Below are 17,649 nucleotides of genomic sequence, written 5' to 3' on the forward strand. Positions count from 1 at the left end.
ATGCAGAGTTGATGTTTGGGATTTGCTGCTGCTGGAGTTGGGGGTTAGACACATTTGAGATGTCTTTCCTCAAGCTGGTACCCTCCACATATGTCGATTTATTTGTTTATTTAATTACTTCTTTCTTTCATTTATATCCACCTTTTTTCCTCCAAGGAACCCAAGGCGGTGTGTACATAATCCTCCTCCTCCTCCTCCTCTCCATTTTATCCTCACAACAACCCTGTGAGGTGGGTTGGGCTGAGAGTCTGTGACTGGCCCAAAGTCACCCAGTGGGTTTCCATGGCTGAGTGGGGACTAGAACCCGGACCTCCCGACTCCCAGTATGACACTTTTGCCACTACACCACACTGGCTCTCACAAGAGCAAGTACATGTGTTGTACTACAGCTCCCATAATCCCCACTGCTCATGCTGGTTGGGGTTGATGAGACTTGTAGTTCAAGCCACACATTTGGAGGGCGCAAGGTTGGGCAAACTGGAACCTCCAGTCCAGCGATAATTTGTAGCTGGACAGGAGACCCAGGGTCCAAATGGCAACGAAAGGGCACCAATCCCCTCCACGGCTCGCCTGCCAGCCAACCGGACGTGGTTGGCGATCTGCTCTTGGAAGCTGAATGCTGGAGAGTCAAGGGACCCTTGATCTGATGCAGGAAAGGCTGTTGATTTCCTGACTCTCAGAGCCGTGCACAACAGCTTCCTGTTCTCATACATTTGATTTGGGGGGAGAGGTGTGTGTGTGGGGGGGAATCAGCTGGTTCCTCACCTCATACATGACTGAGGAGCGTAAGGGAGAAAGAGTTGATGGGCAACTCAAATGATGCCTGGAGCATCTCCCCTATGAGGGAAGGTGACCACAGCTGGGCTGGTTGAAGTTGGAAGAAAGGAGGCTAATGGAAGACCTGATAGAGGTGTACAAAAGTCAGATTCCAGCTGGACATCAGGAAAAACTTCCTGACTGTTAGAGCAGTACGACAGTGGAACCAGTCACCTAGGGAGGTGGTGGGCTCTCCCACACTAGAGGCCTTCAAGAGGCAGCTGGACAACCCTCTGTCAGGGATGCTTTAGGGTGGATTCCTGCATTGAGCAGGGGATTGGACTCGATGGCCTTGTAGGCCCCTCCCAACTCTGCTATTCTATGATTCTAAGTATGCCTGGTGTGGAGAATGTGGAGAGGGAGACATTTTCCTCCCAATCCCAGAATACTAGAACCCAACGGGGTCATCCCATAAAGCTGGTTGGTGGGAGATTGAGGACAAATAAAAGGAAGGACTTCTTCACATAGCATGTAGTCAAACTATGGAACTCACTACCACAAGATGTAGCGATGGCCAACAATTTGGATGGCTTTAAAAGGGGGTTGGATAAATTCCTGAGGAAAGGGCTATCAAAGGCTACTAGTCCTGATAGTTATGTTACTACCTCCAGTAGTAGAAGCAGTAAGCCTATATATACCAGTTGGGGAACATGGGCGGGAGGGTGCTGTTGCACCGTGTCTTGTTTGTGGGTCCCTAGTCAACAGCCAGCTGGCCACTGTGGGAACAGAGTGCTGGACTCGGACCTTTGGTCTGATCCAGCCTCAGGGCTCTTCTTATATTCTAAGGGCCGTAAATACCACAGCCAAACAGCTGCTTCAAAATGCCATTCCTGTTGCATTTCGAGATCCCTCCCTCTCGCTCTCAAAAGGGAATTTTTTTCACCTGCTTCTAAAACAACTCAGAACCATCTCACTTTTTTTTATGACCCAGGGAACTCTGCGTAACTCTTTTGGAAGCTTTAGAAGCAAATGAAGAATTTCGGGGACTGTATTCTGGCATAGCTGACTTTTTTGTTTGTTTTGGCTTTTACAGCTGGTTTTCTTTCTTTCTTTAATCTTCTTCGTTTGTTGCAAATCTCAAGTTCCAAACTCGGCCAGTGATCCAGAGCTCATTGGGAAATGACTCAAACGCAGAGTGCGGGAGCAGAGCGGTCTGACTTTGCTGAGGAACCCTTGCTGAGTATCTGGATCAGCTGCAAGGCTGAGGCCTGGGATATATCAGGAACAGTGGTGTGTTCCAGTGCAGGCTGGTGGCTCCGATGCCAGTGGGCGGTCCACTGGCATCGGAGCCACCAGCCTGCACTGCCCCATCTTCGTTTCATTGAGAACGCTTTACTATTTCTTTTGAAGGCCTTTCATTACATGCTGTGGGGCAATGTTGCTACATGGGGTGGAACCAGGGCGGGGCATGGTTTAGGGGTGCCCTACATCTGGTTCCTACCCCAGAAGCTGAGATCACAAGGTGGGAAAAGAACAAGTTTAGCTCTTGCTCACCCAAGAAAGATGCCCTGGTCCAGTTATAATCTCAGAAGCCGTGCCTTCGGCCCCGATGACCTCTGAGCATAGACAGAGCATGCTATGCTCCCCCTCTCACCAAGGAGCAACCGAGTTGATCCGTGTTCACCCTGAGAGCATTAACCAAAACTGTTTTTCAAACCCGGAACCTGGAACTCCACATGACCGCTAAGAGAAATATTGCTTTGTGTGTTCTGGTTGCGTTACATCTTGGTGCCGGGGGGGGGCGGGGCGGGGGCTTTATTCTGAGCTTCGGACTGCTACATCCCTATAGCATCTGCTCAACACATTGATTTATGAACAACATTTACAAAGATCCTCTTAGTCTTCACGGCTCCCTCTTCTAACAAGAGTTGGAATCTGTTTAAAATGGGGTGGGGGCGGAGAGAGAAACAATACAAATTTTAAAAAACTGAACCACATCCTCCCGATTGTGTGTCGGCTTTGCTTAACATCCCTCCCTCGTGCGCTGAACACACCTCCTCTTGCTGGCCCCAATTCACTGAGATGGACTCAAGCCAGATTTTGTGATCTCTTTTGGCACAGCGAGGCCAAAAGATGCTACGTTTGGGGCAGGGGGGAAGCAGATCTTTGCCTTGGCATATTTGGATATAAGTACATTCTCTCTCTCTCTCTCTCTCTCTCTCTCTCTCTCTCTCTCTCTCTCTCTCTCCCTCCAACCCGAAATGGAACGGCTATGCCTTGCCAGACTCCTTCATCTCAATTCAAACCTTTCCACACTTTCTGCCTCTCCACCCTTCTCTGAGTGCAGCATTAGGGTTGATCCCAGGCCCGGACAAGATCTGAAAAGTAGGTCCCAGCTAGTGCCTTGAGCCACTGAAGGTGCCGGATCACGTTTTGGGTGGCGTCTCCAAGGCACTGCAATTGACCTTTCTGACACTCAGTTGCTCCGGCGTGGCCAGGAGGGGATGAGTTAGGCTGACCTGGGCATTACTAAAGGAAGAGATCCTACCGCTGCCACCAATTTGGATGTTGACCGTAGTCGAATAACTGGCCTTCTGTTGGCTCTTGTCTGTGGATCGAGCTGCGTCCAGAGTTATGGGGGAGTCCGAGTTTTGGCAGCCCGGCGCCTCAAGTTGCTTCCTCTGGGGACTCAACCTACGTTCTCTGTTCACATACTTCAGGCACAGGCCGGGCACATTTGGCCATTTGATGCTGCCTAAGTCGTGAGAACCAGGGCATCCTCTGGGGGCTGGGCCAGAGTTGTTGTGGGGAGGCCCCGGGACACACCCTGATGACTCCTGCTCCCCGTTGATGACCAGGCTCTCTGTCGACCCGCTGTCGGGGAGGCTGTTGCCCTTCAATCGAGCAAACTGAGCTAATGTGGTCGCCCCTGTGGCGGAGTGCGGCGTCAGCGGCACCGGGGCTGTGATGTGGCCAGGCGGTTGCCCGGGAGGATGGACACACAAGGGGGTGAAGGTGAACGCACGGGGCCCGGCTGGAGGAGGAGAGCACACCCTGGGCTTCGCAGGGCAGGGAGACTGCACTCTGGAGTTGGGCTCCGAGGCGGACGAGAAGGGAGCGCGGCGTACCAAGGCGTGTGCCGCCGCCGAGGCGGCCCTCTGGCGGGTCGGCGAGAGCGGGCCGGAGCTGAAGCCAGGGGAGCTGGAACCGGCCATGGAAGCGTCTCTCGGGATCAAGGCCTCTGCTTTCGCCACATGGCTGCGGCCCTTGGGGGCCCCTTTGGGGAGCAGAGCTAACGGGTTGGCCGGAGCTCTGGGGAGGGCCCGGCCGGGGGCGAGGGGCCTGAAAGGCACTTGCAGCTCCTCGTGCGGAGGGGCGCCGTTCTTCTTGGCCAGGCTCTGGCTGATGCAGGAGGCCGCGATGTACCTGGAAATGGCCGCGGCGCTGGAGGAGAGGCACCTGCGGACGGGCGAGGAGGGGAGGAGCTTTGAAAGGGGCGCCCCCAGGTGCTGCTCTTGAGCGGCTGCCGGAGGCTTTGCTGCCGCCCCAGCTTGGAAATCGGGATGGCTTGTGGCGGGGGCTTCCTGGGCAGGCGCCCCCACCCTGGGGGGTGAGAGGGCCGCAATCCCAGAGGAAGCACGCAGGAAGGGAGCGGTGGCCTTCGACGGCTCCGGGCCAGGGCTAGAATTCGGGCTCCCCCAGCTGTGAACCCCAGACTGGGTTCTGGAGGCTTCTTGGCTCAACACCTGCAGCTCTTTATCTGCTCTGTTGCTCTCGGCTATCTCCTGGAAAAGGGAGGGCTCTTTTCTCCTGGGGGTGCTTTCTGCTGGGCTGTTGCTTCTCATGGAGGGACACTCATCCTGCATCTCTGGAGAGACCCACGCCGCCGTGGGCATCGCTGAGGAACTGGTTAACCCAGTCTTTGCTTCTTCTCCGGGGCCAGAGAAGGTGGACGGTTTTTCGCCCTCCACGTCACTGAGACTCTGTTGTGATTCTCGGGGAAGGCCGGACATCCCGGTTTCTGCAGCAATCCCTGGCTGGACCACAGTCCCACAAGTCGGCGGTGTCTGCTCCTCCATCTCCTTGCCTGGCTTGGGTGGGCATGCACTTTCCTCTGTTTTGGGGGCGCCAATCGCCATCTGGGTTGTGGCTCTGGGGTGTGGAGGTGCATGCCCATCTTTGGAGGGGGCTGTTGGATCCGCGATGCACTCTGGGGACAGGGGACGTTGGGGACCTCCTGGGACTTCTCTGCCTTGGTGCACAGCTGGAACCTCCTCAGTGCCGATGGGCAGCAGAGGCCCCGACTCCACGTGCGCGAGATGCGAGAGCGGGCACAGCAATTCCTGCCGCAGGGGACCCAGGAGATCTGGAGAAAGAAGCGGGCGGGGCCTTTCACTGTGCAACTCCAGGGCCGTCCCCCGGGTGGCGGCCACAAGCGGCGTGTTCTCCTGCACCCCGATGACGTGGTGGAGAGGTTCATGGATGAGGACGTGGCCGTAGATGCGTGGCTCACCTGCGAGGAGAGAGAGAGAGAGACAGAAGCAAGAGGCAGCATGAAACTCCCAGCTCCTCAGCGGGAAGGGAAACAACCAGGCCTCCAAGCTCTCTTCCGTTTACAACTTAATCAGCTAAAGCTAAAGTTGATTGATCTGTGGGGCAATTCTAACTGATGATGATGATGATGATGATGATGATGATGTGGAGAGCTAAGGACACCCAGGTCTATTCATGGCTCTGATGTGTTGCTGTAATAAGGCACAGAGCAATGCATTGGGAAATGGCCTTTCCTTCTCACATGCCACGGCTTTTTTAAAATTAAATTGTAAATCTCACACGTCCTTCAGTAGCTTAAGACGATACCTGAGGTTCTGGTAATATGTACACTATAAAAATCTAGTGAGCTAAATGGCAAACAGTTAGTCAACTAATACTACAATCCTATACGCACATATCGGGGAGTAAGCCCCATTGAACTTAATGGGGCTTACTTCTGAGTAGACATGTACAGAATTGCACTTTCAGTGTGTTCAAGACTAGGTTGATCACATCTGGCCCTGTCTCTCTGCTAGGACAGAAGTCCAAGGGAGAAGGCCGGTGCTGAAAAGTTCCCCAAAAAGTTCCCCATCCATCCTACCTCTGAATCGCCTCACCCATGTCTGAGCTCTCTGTCCAGCAAGCCCCACGCACCCACCTGTGCATTTCGGGCCCCAGGGAAAAAGCAGGTGCACTGCAGGATGGCACTGGCTGAGCAAAATGTGCCAGGTGACTCGAGTGAGCGAGCCAAACCGTGCACTGTTCTGGAAGCCAGCAATTAATTCCTTGCCGTCTGTCCCTGAGCATGAGCAAAACTACCCACCCGCCCGGTGAGATGTCACAAGCTGAGAATCAGGCCCAGAATTTAGGAGCTCGAACTTTGCATTTTCCCCCGGGGTCAGAGACTCCGCCCTGGATCCTGCGAAGTAATAAGGAGTGAGTTCCTCTGAGCACATGCAGACTGCATTTCCTTTAGCACTGAGTAAACCTCTCACCACACAACTAGGACACCAAGCCAGAATGTGTCAGCTCCTGGCAGGCATCGTTAGGGAGTGCCACGGAAGCACCACATCCAGCCCCCCTCTCACTGCAGAGGGGGCCCTGGGCGTGGGCAACGTGACTCCCCAACAGCGCCGAGTTCCTCCTACCCTGCAGCTACGGCACCTTCTGAAAGGGTTGGCCTGCCCCCGTTTGCTCTTAGACGTAAGCGAAAATGCTTGCGCTGAAGTCCTGCGCCTCCCCCCTAAGGACACAAAACCTGCAAGGAAGACAGAAAGTCAAGCGCATGCGGGCGCCCAGCTGAGTTTGTTTTGCAGATGTTCCTTGCACAGCTGCATAGAAGGGAAGTGAGTGGGTCAGCAAAACGGAGGAGGCAAAAACCACTCACACAGTCCAGCTGTGAAAATGTGTGTGTGTGTGTGTGTGTGTGTGTGTGTGTGTGTCATTCAAAACACCCGGCCTTTCCCGCTTGACTCAAACGGCCTCCTGCAACAAGTGGGCAGTGGTTGTGGGGCGTGTGACGAGGGAATGGGCCAGGGAATGCGTTAGATTTCCAGATTTATTTCATAAATTAAAAGGGTCCCCAAACTGTTGAAGCAGGGCTGAGTGGGGCTGATTTAGAGCAGCGTTCCTCAACCTGGGGCGCTCCAGATGTGTTGGACTACAACTCCCAGAATGCAGTCCAACACATCTGGAACGCCCCAGGTTGAGGAAGGCTGATTTAGAGGATGCCGTAGACTTGGGAGGGCTATAAGAACGGTCTAAACTGCTGAAGCTAAGGGTGTGTGCCTGTGTGTGTGTGTGTGTGTGTGACAGGGGATTGGAAGTGGAGTCTGGCTGGGAGAGCCGGAGAGTAAGTCACCCTGAGCTGCTTGGAAGAAGGGCAAAACTATAAAACTGTAGTTCATAAATTAAACTGAGAGTAGCTCTGCAGACCACAGGCAGCGATGAGAACTTATACTTAGAATACTCCGGGGACCAGCAGAGAGTTAGTGGCAAACCAAAGCAATTAGGGCATCCCGGTTGGAGTGGGAACAGATGAGCAAATCCCCTGCCTTTTGGCATATCCCCACCCGCTTGGGAAACCCTAACCAGCCCCAACGCATCTGGGATCAGCCACGGCCATTTTTCAAGCCCAACCGCCTTTGACCAGGAGTGTTGTCGTGAAATCGCCCTGACTCACTCATGCAATTTTACCCTCCTGCATTGTCTCACTGCTTCTTCTGGCATTTTTCTTACCAGAAGAAAAAAAAAGAGCTGGGAGCCGTCTGTCGGGAAGCAGCCCGGATCCCAATTGTGGGGCGACAGGGACTGTCGTGAGTCTGCCCACCTCCCCTTGATCGTGCAACGGAACGTCCCGGAGGATCGCCAAGCGCTGCCTGACACCCCAAATCCCTCCCCTCCCCTCGCTTTGAAGCAGGGCTGCTTCTGATAGCGGGACACAAGTCTGTGTGGCAGAAGCCAGTATTGGAGACTCTGGTCTGAGATGCACAAGAATCAAAGACGTTTTCAGACCCGAGTGCGAATTCTGACAGGAAAATGAATTTTGACCCCCAGGGAAAGAATTCCTCCTCAGCCTCCCAGATGTGAAGCCTCCAGAGCTTCGGTCCCCAAGCGAGTCCTCCTGTTTCTCTCTCGCCTAGTTTCACTGTTTAGTTCCTGCCTCTTAATTACTGCTTTGCTCTAATGACAACACGCAGCGCGTTCAATGCCATTATGTAACCAGCTGTGCTCATTTCAGTCGGGGGCCAGCATCCGGGCACCTGCCAAGCTTCAAATCTTGGAGAGCTCCTTTAGAGCTCTGACTGGTTCCGACTGAAACCTGGAGCGGATTCACCACCCCACTGACCTCAGAGCCACCAGCCTCCACTGCTTATATAGGCATCAGGCCCTCAGTCTACTTAGCTCAGTGCTGTTGACACTGACTGGCAGCAGCTCTTGGGGATTTCTGATAGGGGACTTCCCCAGTCCTAGTGAGGGGTGCCCAGGATTCAACCTGGGGACCTTTGCATGCAAAACAAGTGCTCTACCGCGAAGCGATGGCCCAACCACTGAATAGCTCACCCACACAATATGAATCTGCCCCCTTTCACAGCCAATTCCACCTCACTATGTGCCCCCACAGGGCATGGATCCCCCTTTTCCTTTCCATTTTAAAAATAGATGCGAACGTTTCCGCAGCAGCCGCGTAGCTAGTTCTGAATCCTAGGAACGGGGTGGATCTAATCGAAGTCATCCTAGATTCAGAAAGTGAAGTAAGCCAGAGGGGAAACGTACACTCCCCCATTTCCGTCATCCATCTTGTCTTCCCTTGTGGGTGGGTCTCGGGATGTTGCCCTGTGCCCAGCGACATTTTGCTCTGGAGAGGACTCCTGATGTTCCGCCCAAGCCCTGCCCAGGGCCACCAAGAACAGCCCATGGACTTCTGCCGCAGCTTTGCACGCAGAAGAGCCCCGGTTCGATTCCCGGCTTCTCCAGGTAGGGCTGGGAAAACTCCTGCCTGAAACCCTGGAGAGGCGCTGCTTGGTGAAACGGATCCAGGGCAGCTTCCGACGTTCAAATGTACCAGCGATTGCGGAGTGTTCTCCCCACTGAGGCCTGCCTGGCACCAACATTGTCATCTTTCTAGCTCCCAGGCACTGGACAGCACAGGTTCAGGTTGTGTGTTTAACAGGTCCTGGGATTTTTATTGTTTGTGTGAAATTAGAATCATAGAATCGTAGAGTTGGAAGGGGCCTCTAAAGCCATCGAGTCCAACCCCCTGCTCATTGCAGGAATCCACCCTACAGCATCCCTGACAGATGGCTGTCCAGCTGCCTCTTGAAGGCCTCTAGTGTGGGAGAGCCCACAACCTCCCTAGGTCACTGGTTCCATTGTTGTACTGCTCTAACAATCAGGAAGTTTTTCCTGATGTCCAGCCGGAATCTGGCTTCCTGTCGCTTGAGCCCGTGATTCCGTGTCCTGCACTCTGGGAGGATCAAGAAGAGATCCTGGCCCTCCTCTGTGGGACAACCTGTCAAGTCCTTGAAGACTGCTATCATGCCTCCCTTCAATTGTTTGATATGTTTGTAAATGGATGGTTTTATATCATGTTGCTATATTGTTTGTTCATGGTTTTAATCTTTATAAACTGTCAAGGTGGACGGTATAGAAATGTAAAGTTTTACATACATGCAGGAACAACCCACCACCACCACCTGGCCCTGGGGAGTGATGGGAGAAAAAGCCCAGAAGCCCCCGGGAGGCAAGCGAGGGTGGGGCTTGCTAGCTAGGGAAGAGTCCCACCGCATGCACGGGTCACGTGCGGGGTTCACTCACAGTGGGGGATGCTGGCTCCTTGCCTCCCTTCCTCCATCCCAACCAAGCTCCGGCCAGGGATCCGCCGGTGGGGGCCCCGGGGTCGCGCCCCCGGCCTCTCCAAGCCCCTCTTCTGCGCTTTCATCCGGCTGATCTTCTCGCTGTACATCTTCGCCAGGGCTTGCACTTTGCTAATGATGCGTTCGGAGTTCTCCAGAAGACACGGGTCCCCGTTGTTCTCGTAAAGACCCAAGGAGGGGAGGTAGCCAGGAGACCCCTCGGCCACCTCGGTCCCCGGCGGTTCCCTTGCCTTGGCGCCGTGGGCTCCCTGCTCTGGCGCTTGGTCTGAAACCAAAGGGGGTTCCTCCAGGTCTGAATCCTCCACGATGCACAGAGGTTCGGCGTACACCGGCATCTCAGGGGAGGGGTACGATCCCCTGTTCACCCCTTTAGCCTCTTTTTTGGGGGTGTCCATGGTGCTCCGTTCCTTCTCCTGCCAAGCCCTCCGGATCTCTGCGCAGGATTTGAACTCAGACTCTGCTGGCTCCTCCTCCGTGCCACGCCCACTTCTCGAGCCCACATGGCTCCTTTCTCTCCCAGAATCCTTCAGGGTGGCTCTTGACTGGATGTCGCCAGACTGGGCCCACCCCTTATCGGAATTCTCACAGCAGGCATGGGAGGCGTGGGCGTCATCGCTGCTGGAATGTTTGGAGCCTTCTGGTGATTGGCCCCCATCAGAACAGCTCCGCCCCCTCTTGGAAAGTTCCGGGCTTGTAGGCAGCTGACTCCGCCCCTCCTCGGAATCTTCGTGGCAGGAAGGCTGTTGGGCATGACAGGATTGGCTTCGGCTCCTGCTAGGACTTTCGTGGCTGGTGGCGCCGTGCTGCAGGCGGAGCCTCCTATGCTTGGCCCCTCCCACTTCCCCATCCTGGGCGTCGTTCTGCCTCAAGATGCTATTGAACCGGAGGACGGACTCTCGGACCACTCCGGCAGGCACAGGAGGGGCACAGTCCTTCTTGCCCAGCTCCGGCACTTTGCTCACCGCTTCCAGCCCGTCGTAGTAGCTTTTGATCTTCTCAATCAGCACCCAATCATCCCTGGTCAACGTGGAGTCCCGCTTGGCCCCACCGTCTGCCGTGGCCCTCTTCTCGTCTCTGCTCAAGACCACCAATGAGCTCGGGAGGCACGCGTCGGGCTGGCTGGACCGGTCAGGGGGCGGGCTCTCCCCGTCCATTGCCCCCGGCTCCATGGAGGCAGCGCTGGCCGCCTCCTCTGGCTTCGCACAGGCTTCCTCCGAGGCCAAGTCCTCCAGGACATGCAGAGGAGACGGGCCGCTCAACTCTTCTTCCTGCTGCTGCTGCTGCTCTTTTTCCGAAGAGTCGCTGGCAACGGGGTGACCAAGCATCGGCGGAGGTCCTTCCTGGCGGGGGTCTCTTTGGGATGGAACGTGGCTGGCACCCAAGGGTGCATCCTCCTGGAGTTCCTCCTCCTCCTCCTCCTCCTCCTCCGCCTTCTCCTCCAGTTCTTCCAAGGTATTGCTTTGGAGGGGTTGATCCTGGAAGAGGACAAGAAGACAAATGGCATCGCTGCAGGGCAGCCCAAGAACTCCGCGTAACCCTAAAGCAGGCCTCGCCCAACTTATCATCCTCCAGATGTGCAGGCGCAAAGCTCCCATCATTCCCAGACAGCACGGCTAGCCATGCTGACTGGGGTTGATAGGGGTTGTAGTACCATACATTGCAAGGGGGCGGTGCCAGGTTGGGGGAGATCGCCCCAAACACTGTGGGGCAGGCTACGGTTGATAATACTAATATATGTAATAATAATATATTTATTTCTTACCCGCCTCTCCCTCTGGATCGAGGCGGAGAACAACATTAAATACAATGTAATGCATAATAAAACTAGTTAAAAGAGCATGTAAAACCAATACAATATTAAAATAACAATCACAACGTCTTAAAAATTTCTTAGGTTTAAAATTCATCTAATAATAATAATAATAATAATAATAATAATAATAATAATAGGCCACACTCCATGTAAGCTATAACTTTAATTTTTGGCTTCTCCAACCCAGTGCCCTCTAGATCAGCCTTCCTCCACCTGGGGCGCTCCAGATGTGTTGGACTGCATCTCCCAGAATGCCCCAGCCGCTGGCTGGGGCATTCTGGGAGATGCAGTCCAACACATCTGGAGCGCCCCAGGTGGAGGAAGGCTGCTCAAGATGTTTTGGGACTATAACTCCCATCAGCCCCAGACAGTCCAAAGCATCTGGAGGGCGCCAGGCTGGGAAGGCTTCTTTAGTTCAGCGACCTATTTGCAGTCACCTGTTGGTCTTGGTGCCCCGCCTCCTCTTCAGCCACAGCTGATTGGAACCACCCTCTCCCAACATTGGCAAGACCTCTTCTTTAAAGGAGCCTATTAGGTAAGTGCCTCTGAGCATGGACAGGGGGCCTGTTTGGAGAATGATGGAGCAGGGCTTCTGTTGAGGCCGTACGTCAGGCTTCCCATACAGGTGCGAGCCTCTCTTGAGAAATTAAGTACCACTTATACCTGCCTTGATGACACTTTGGGAACACTGTCTTGCCTCCTGCCCCACCGTAGGGAGACTCTCCCATCCTACCCCTAAATCTCAGCCTTATACTACCCTGTACACCTCCCTGAGATCTTAATGATATAGGGCGGGATACAAATGTTTTAATTTATTTATTTATTACATTTATATACCGCCCCACAGCCGAAGCTCTCTGGGCTGTTTACAAAAGTTAAAAACAGTAAATATTAAAAACATACAAAATTTAAAACCATCAAAAACATAAAAACAACAGTATAAAAACAGCAGTATCCATTTTAAAAAAAACAGTTCTGGGGTCAAACTTAGCATTGTTAAATGCTGCTAAATGCCTGGGAGAATATGCTGATCCCCCCTGAGCCTGACCGCACCAGCTACCTTGTACACCTACCCATAACATGTTTTCACCAGGGCCAGGCCTGAAATACTTTCTTGCCCCCAAATGGAAGTGTTGGGCTATATAACAGCCACTTCACTGGCTGCCAGATAGTTTCCGGGCGAAGTATAAAGTGTTGGTTATCACCTTTAAAGCCCTACATGGTTTGGGTCCAGGCTACCTGCGGGATCGCCTTCTCCCATACAATCCGCCCCGCACACTCAGGTCCTCTGGGAAGAATTTACTCCAGCCAACAAAAACAAGGTTGACAACTATTACCCAGAGGACCTTTTCTTCTGCCACTCCCAGTTTGTGGAATGGCTTGCCGGGAGAGATTCGTCAACTTAACAGTCTTCCAGAATTTAAGAAGGCCATGAAGACGGATCTCTCCCGGCAGGCCTACCCGGCTGAATTAAGATGCCTTTTTTAATGGTGTGCTGTTTTTAATGATGCACTGGTTTTAAACGTTTGAATTAGATGCATGTACTTTATGTTTTTATTTGTGTTGTACCCCGCCTCGATCCAGAGGGAGAGGAGGGTAACAAATAAATAAAATTATTATTATTATTATTATTATTATTATTATTATTATTATTATTATTAAGATCTTGTGGCCAGATGTTCCACCGGTAAGGAGCAATAGCCCCTTCTGCCACCTGCAACGATGGATCTGCTCCCATGGCGTTGAAGAGAATCCATGAATCCTCCCCCACCCCACCGCACCCTAAAGTTGATCCCGCACACCGTGGTGCCTCCTCCTTGGTTACCTGCGGAGGCAGGCCGCTTGGCTCCAGGCTGCCTTCTCCCAAAAACGCCCCTTCCCTTCTGCCTTCCTTGTCCAGGCCCCGCTGGCTGAGTAGTTCCAGGATCTCTTCGGTGATGGACAGGTTGGTGGGGATTGGCTCTTCGGCCAAAGAGAACTCCACCTCCCCTTCGTCCTGGTCGGACTCTTCAGCCTCCGCCTTGCTGGAAGCCAGAGTGCAGGAGGTGCCGGAAGGCCGGAGGGCCTCGGCAGCTGGGAACAGTTCTCCGTCGCTGTCAGCGTGCTGCAAGGAGGGAGCGGAGCATTACTACTGGATCTCCCTTTGTCAAATTTCACAGACGAGGAAGTGCAATGACACGATATATATATATATATATATATATATATATATATATATATATATAATAGAATCATAGAAAAGCAGAGTTGGAAGGGACCTACAAGGCCATCGAGTCTAACCTCCTGCTCAATGCAGGAATCCACCCTAAAGCATCCCTGACAGATGGTTGTCCAGCTGCCTCCTGAAGGCCTCTAGTGTGGGAGAGCCCACAACCTCCCTAGGTCACTGATTCCATTGTCGTACTGCTCTAACAGGAAGTTTTTCCTGATGTCCAGCTGGAATCTGGCTTCCTGTCACCTGAGCCCGTTATTCCGTGTCCTGCACTCTGGGAGGATCGAGAAGAGATCCTGGCCCTCCTCTGTGTGACAACCTTTTAAGTATTTGAAGAGTGCTCTCATGTCTCCCCTCAATCTTCTCTTCTCCAGGCTAAACCTGCCCAGTTCTTTCAGTCTCTCTTCATAGGGCTTTGTTTCCAGACCCCTGATCATCCTGCTTGCGAGTAATATATATATATATATATATATATATATATATATATATATATTCCTTGCCTCTCCCTCTGGATCAAGGCAGGGAACAACATAGAACACAAAATATTATAAAATACATAAACCTGATTAAAACATATAAAACTACTACATTATTAAAATGAACAAAAGCCTCGTCTTGAAGCACCAAAGGTGAATGCCAGCACCTGCAGATAATACACCTGTCGGCTTTGTTTCAGCTGGGAGAAAGGATTCAGCTCAATGCTTTGAAGGCTGGGTTAGGTTTCAAGGGTGGGAAAGAGGAACGGAGGCGGTGTGTCCGGTGGAAGCTCCACCCGCAGTCGGCTGCATACGGCCCATGGCCCAAATTCATGTGCGAGGTTTCCCCAACCTCGCTGCCTCCAAACATAAAGTAGCTCCCCCCCCCCACATTGGCCATGCTGGCTGGGGGATGCTGGGTGTTGTAGCCCAACACATCTGGAGGGCCCCAGGTTGAGAAAGGCTGAGCTTTGCAATCTTGCAGTGCTGCAAACCCTCATAGAAACACAGAATAGTAGAGTTGGAAGGGTGTCTAAGGCCATCAAGTCCAACCCCCTGCTCAATGCAGGGATCCCTGCCCACTTTTGGCTCTGGCTCCACCCACCATTGCTTCCGGTCCCCAATCGACTATTCCCATGGGCCAATGGCCCTCTGTAGGACAAAGGGTCCCCACCTGTGGTCAGCGGTCCAAGAGGAAGTTCTGGGCATAGGGGTGTATTGCCCTGGCTGTGGGCTTTCAGGTTTTTCCAGGGTTGCCAAGGAGACAAAGTAGTCAGACTCACAGGTTTGCTTACAAGGAGATTAATTTATTGGCATATATTACACATATCCCAATAAAAATGGACTAGACTGTGAAAGCTTCCTGCCCAAAGGACCCCTCGGCAAAATCTGGCCCCCCCACCCCTGGGCACAAGAACAATTACAGCATAACTGAACTTGGCATTGCTGCCAAGTTCAGCGAGTGGTTAATTGCATGTTGTTAATAACAAAGCAGCTCTTCTCATCCTAAGAATCTATAGCATACGTCTACATTGTTGTGGTCAACAAGGCACTACTTGGCATTTCTTTGGCACGGGCAAGACCCACTCATTGGGTTTCCAAGGGGGTTCCGGCCAGCTTTCCCACTGAACCTCCGTGGGATGTCAGCTCGTTAGAGCCTCCAGATAAGACGCCTGAGGCTCTCATGAGATCACTGTAATTGTGCCTCTGACCCCGCTTTCCCGTAACACAGAGGAATGTTGCAGACTGGTGCAGAAGGCAATAACAGCTTGCTAGCTTAGAAGCAGAAGCAGCCGTTCGCCCAGAAGCCTTTGCGGGCAGCCATGGCTTTGCCAGCCTCTAGGCCAGCCTTCCTCAACCTGGGGCGCTCCAGATGTGTTGGACCGCGACTCCCAGAATGCCCCAGCCAGCCGGCTGGGGCATTCTGGGAGTCGCGGTCCAACACATCTGGAGCGCCCCAGGTTGAGGAAGGCTGCTCTAGGCCATACAAATGGGTAGCAAGGGAAGAAGGGCAGATCCCTTCCAGAACGGAGGAGACTTCCTGGCACTTGAAAGTGGTGGGGATAGAAATAAGCTGGCACACCTTGGGTCACCCCCTCTTCTGCCACCTTATGTGGGCGACTCTAGGGTTTAGGCCCACCCCTTTCTGGGGAGGCCCAGGATTTCAGTGGCAGAAGATCCCCTCCTTTGCATGCAGAAGGTCCAATCCTTGACCGCGTCTTCAGGTAGGGCTGGAAAACGCCTGTCAAAAACCTTGGGAGTCAGTCTCGACGATACTGGGCTGCCAGTCAGTGTGGACAGCACTGGGCTAGATGGACCCAGAGTCAGACTCAGTGGAAGGCAGCTGTTCCTAGGACATCCATTGGTCTTCTCCCAAGATGGCCACATGTGGGAGAACATCCAAACCAGCTCGTTGGCCAAACCGAATCCAGCGCTAGTAAGTGACTAAGGTGGATTCTTTCACAGCAATTTCTCACACTGTGTCGTACGGCTGTATTATATGCACATCTTGTGTTTTTGGCTTGCTACATAGTTTTCCTTTAAACTCACTAATAAATGGCATGGGTACTAGGGCTGTGCACGGACCCCCCGAACCGGTTCGGATCGATCCGCCCGTCCCCCACTCCGCTCCAAAGAGCGGGATCTGGCTCTGCTGCCATCACTGCATGGACAGTGGCGGTGTTGCCGGCGCCAGGTAAGCCACCCCACCCCACCCCCTTACCTGCCTCCGTCACAGGCTTCAATTGAGAAGGCTGCGGCCTCTTCCGGCTTCAAGCCGGGGCCTCAGTTGAAGCCCGCGACAGGCCGCGACGGAGGCAGGTAAGCCCCCCTCCCCCCTTACCTGGCTCTTCTGCCGCTGCGGCACAGACTGTGGTGGTGGAGCCAGGTAAGCGAAACTCCCCCCCACCCCCTTACCTGCCTCCGTCGTGGGCTTCAATTGAGGGCCAGGCCTCAAAGCAGAAGCAGGCCACAGCCTGCTTCCGCTTTGAGGCCTGGCCTTCAGTTGAAGCCCACAACAGAGGCAGGTAAGCCCCCCTCCCCCCATACCTGGCTCCATCGCTGTCGCCGCACGGACTGCAGTGGCTCAGCCGCCAGGTGCGTCCCCCTCCCCCCCCCCACTTACTTGCGTCCGGAGCTCTGGATCGAGGCAAACTGCTTCGCCTCGATCCGCAGGCCCCCCAACCCGATTCGTCTCCGCCTTTGTCAGACGTGAATGAGGCCGCTCCGCTATCGCTTCTCCAAAGCGAAGTGGAGCACAGCCCTAATGTATACACAAATGTCTGGATTGTTCCTTTCTTTAGAGAAAGCACACAGGCTATAAGTTAGAAGGAAAAACAAACATTTCCCCCCTGAGAACCCTCCTCCTCACTAGTTACAACCAAACGCCCAGAGGTGCAGACGTCACACTTAAGTAACCTACCTTTAATGTGGTCGTATCTGAGAACATCCGCAATAGGGGGAGGGGAAAGAGGAGGAGAAGAAAGAAAACCATGATCAGAGGCTGTGATACAATACCCTAATTTTCTTAAAAACTGAAAATTCACGGGATCATTTCTAAAGCAATAGCAGCCTAAAATCTGTTACAGCAATAATAATCAAGAGATTTATTATGGCAGAAGTTTTACGAACTAGAGCCAGTTCCTCAGGGCACATCTCTCTACAAGTGTACATAGATACCCCGGCCAACTAAGGATAACACTTTATGCGTCTGAAGATGTGGGGTCTGCCACAGTCAGGGCCCAAACCTAGGCATGTTTAGATAGGAAAAAGTCCTACAAAAGTTGTAAGACTTTTTCCTGTCTAAACTTGCAAAGGTTTGCCCCTCCCCCAAATCTGCTAGTGTTTCAGCCCACCCTTTTTAATGGAATCAAGAGGCGAGATCTGAAGGAGGTAAGAAACCAGGAGGTGGGGTTGCCAGTCCTGAGCAAACCCCCTTTATTGCAGGGGGAGAGAGACCATATTTTCTGAAGTGATCTGAAAGAG

At 53.1% G+C, this 17,649-nt stretch overlaps 1 protein-coding gene across 1 annotated transcript in view; it reads right to left on the bottom strand.

Annotated features, from left to right (window-relative positions):
* Positions 1-3,017: 3,017 nt before the first annotated feature.
* The window catches only part of PLEKHG2 (pleckstrin homology and RhoGEF domain containing G2), a 56,732-nt gene continuing 42,100 nt past the window's right edge, over positions 3,018-17,649 (bottom strand). Inside the window, exons 16-18 of the mRNA XM_063139775.1 lie at positions 13,304-13,582; positions 9,607-11,140; positions 3,018-5,269 (exon numbers count right to left, since the gene is read on the bottom strand). Coding sequence (XP_062995845.1) covers positions 3,183-5,269; positions 9,607-11,140; positions 13,304-13,582 — 3,900 coding nt within the window. The 3' untranslated portion in view covers positions 3,018-3,182. The remainder of the gene's footprint in view (positions 5,270-9,606; positions 11,141-13,303; positions 13,583-17,649) is intronic.

The sequence above is a fragment of the Elgaria multicarinata genome, chromosome 13 (genome assembly GCF_023053635.1).
Source record: "Elgaria multicarinata webbii isolate HBS135686 ecotype San Diego chromosome 13, rElgMul1.1.pri, whole genome shotgun sequence".
In the NCBI taxonomy this organism is placed as follows: Eukaryota; Metazoa; Chordata; class Lepidosauria; order Squamata; family Anguidae; genus Elgaria; species Elgaria multicarinata.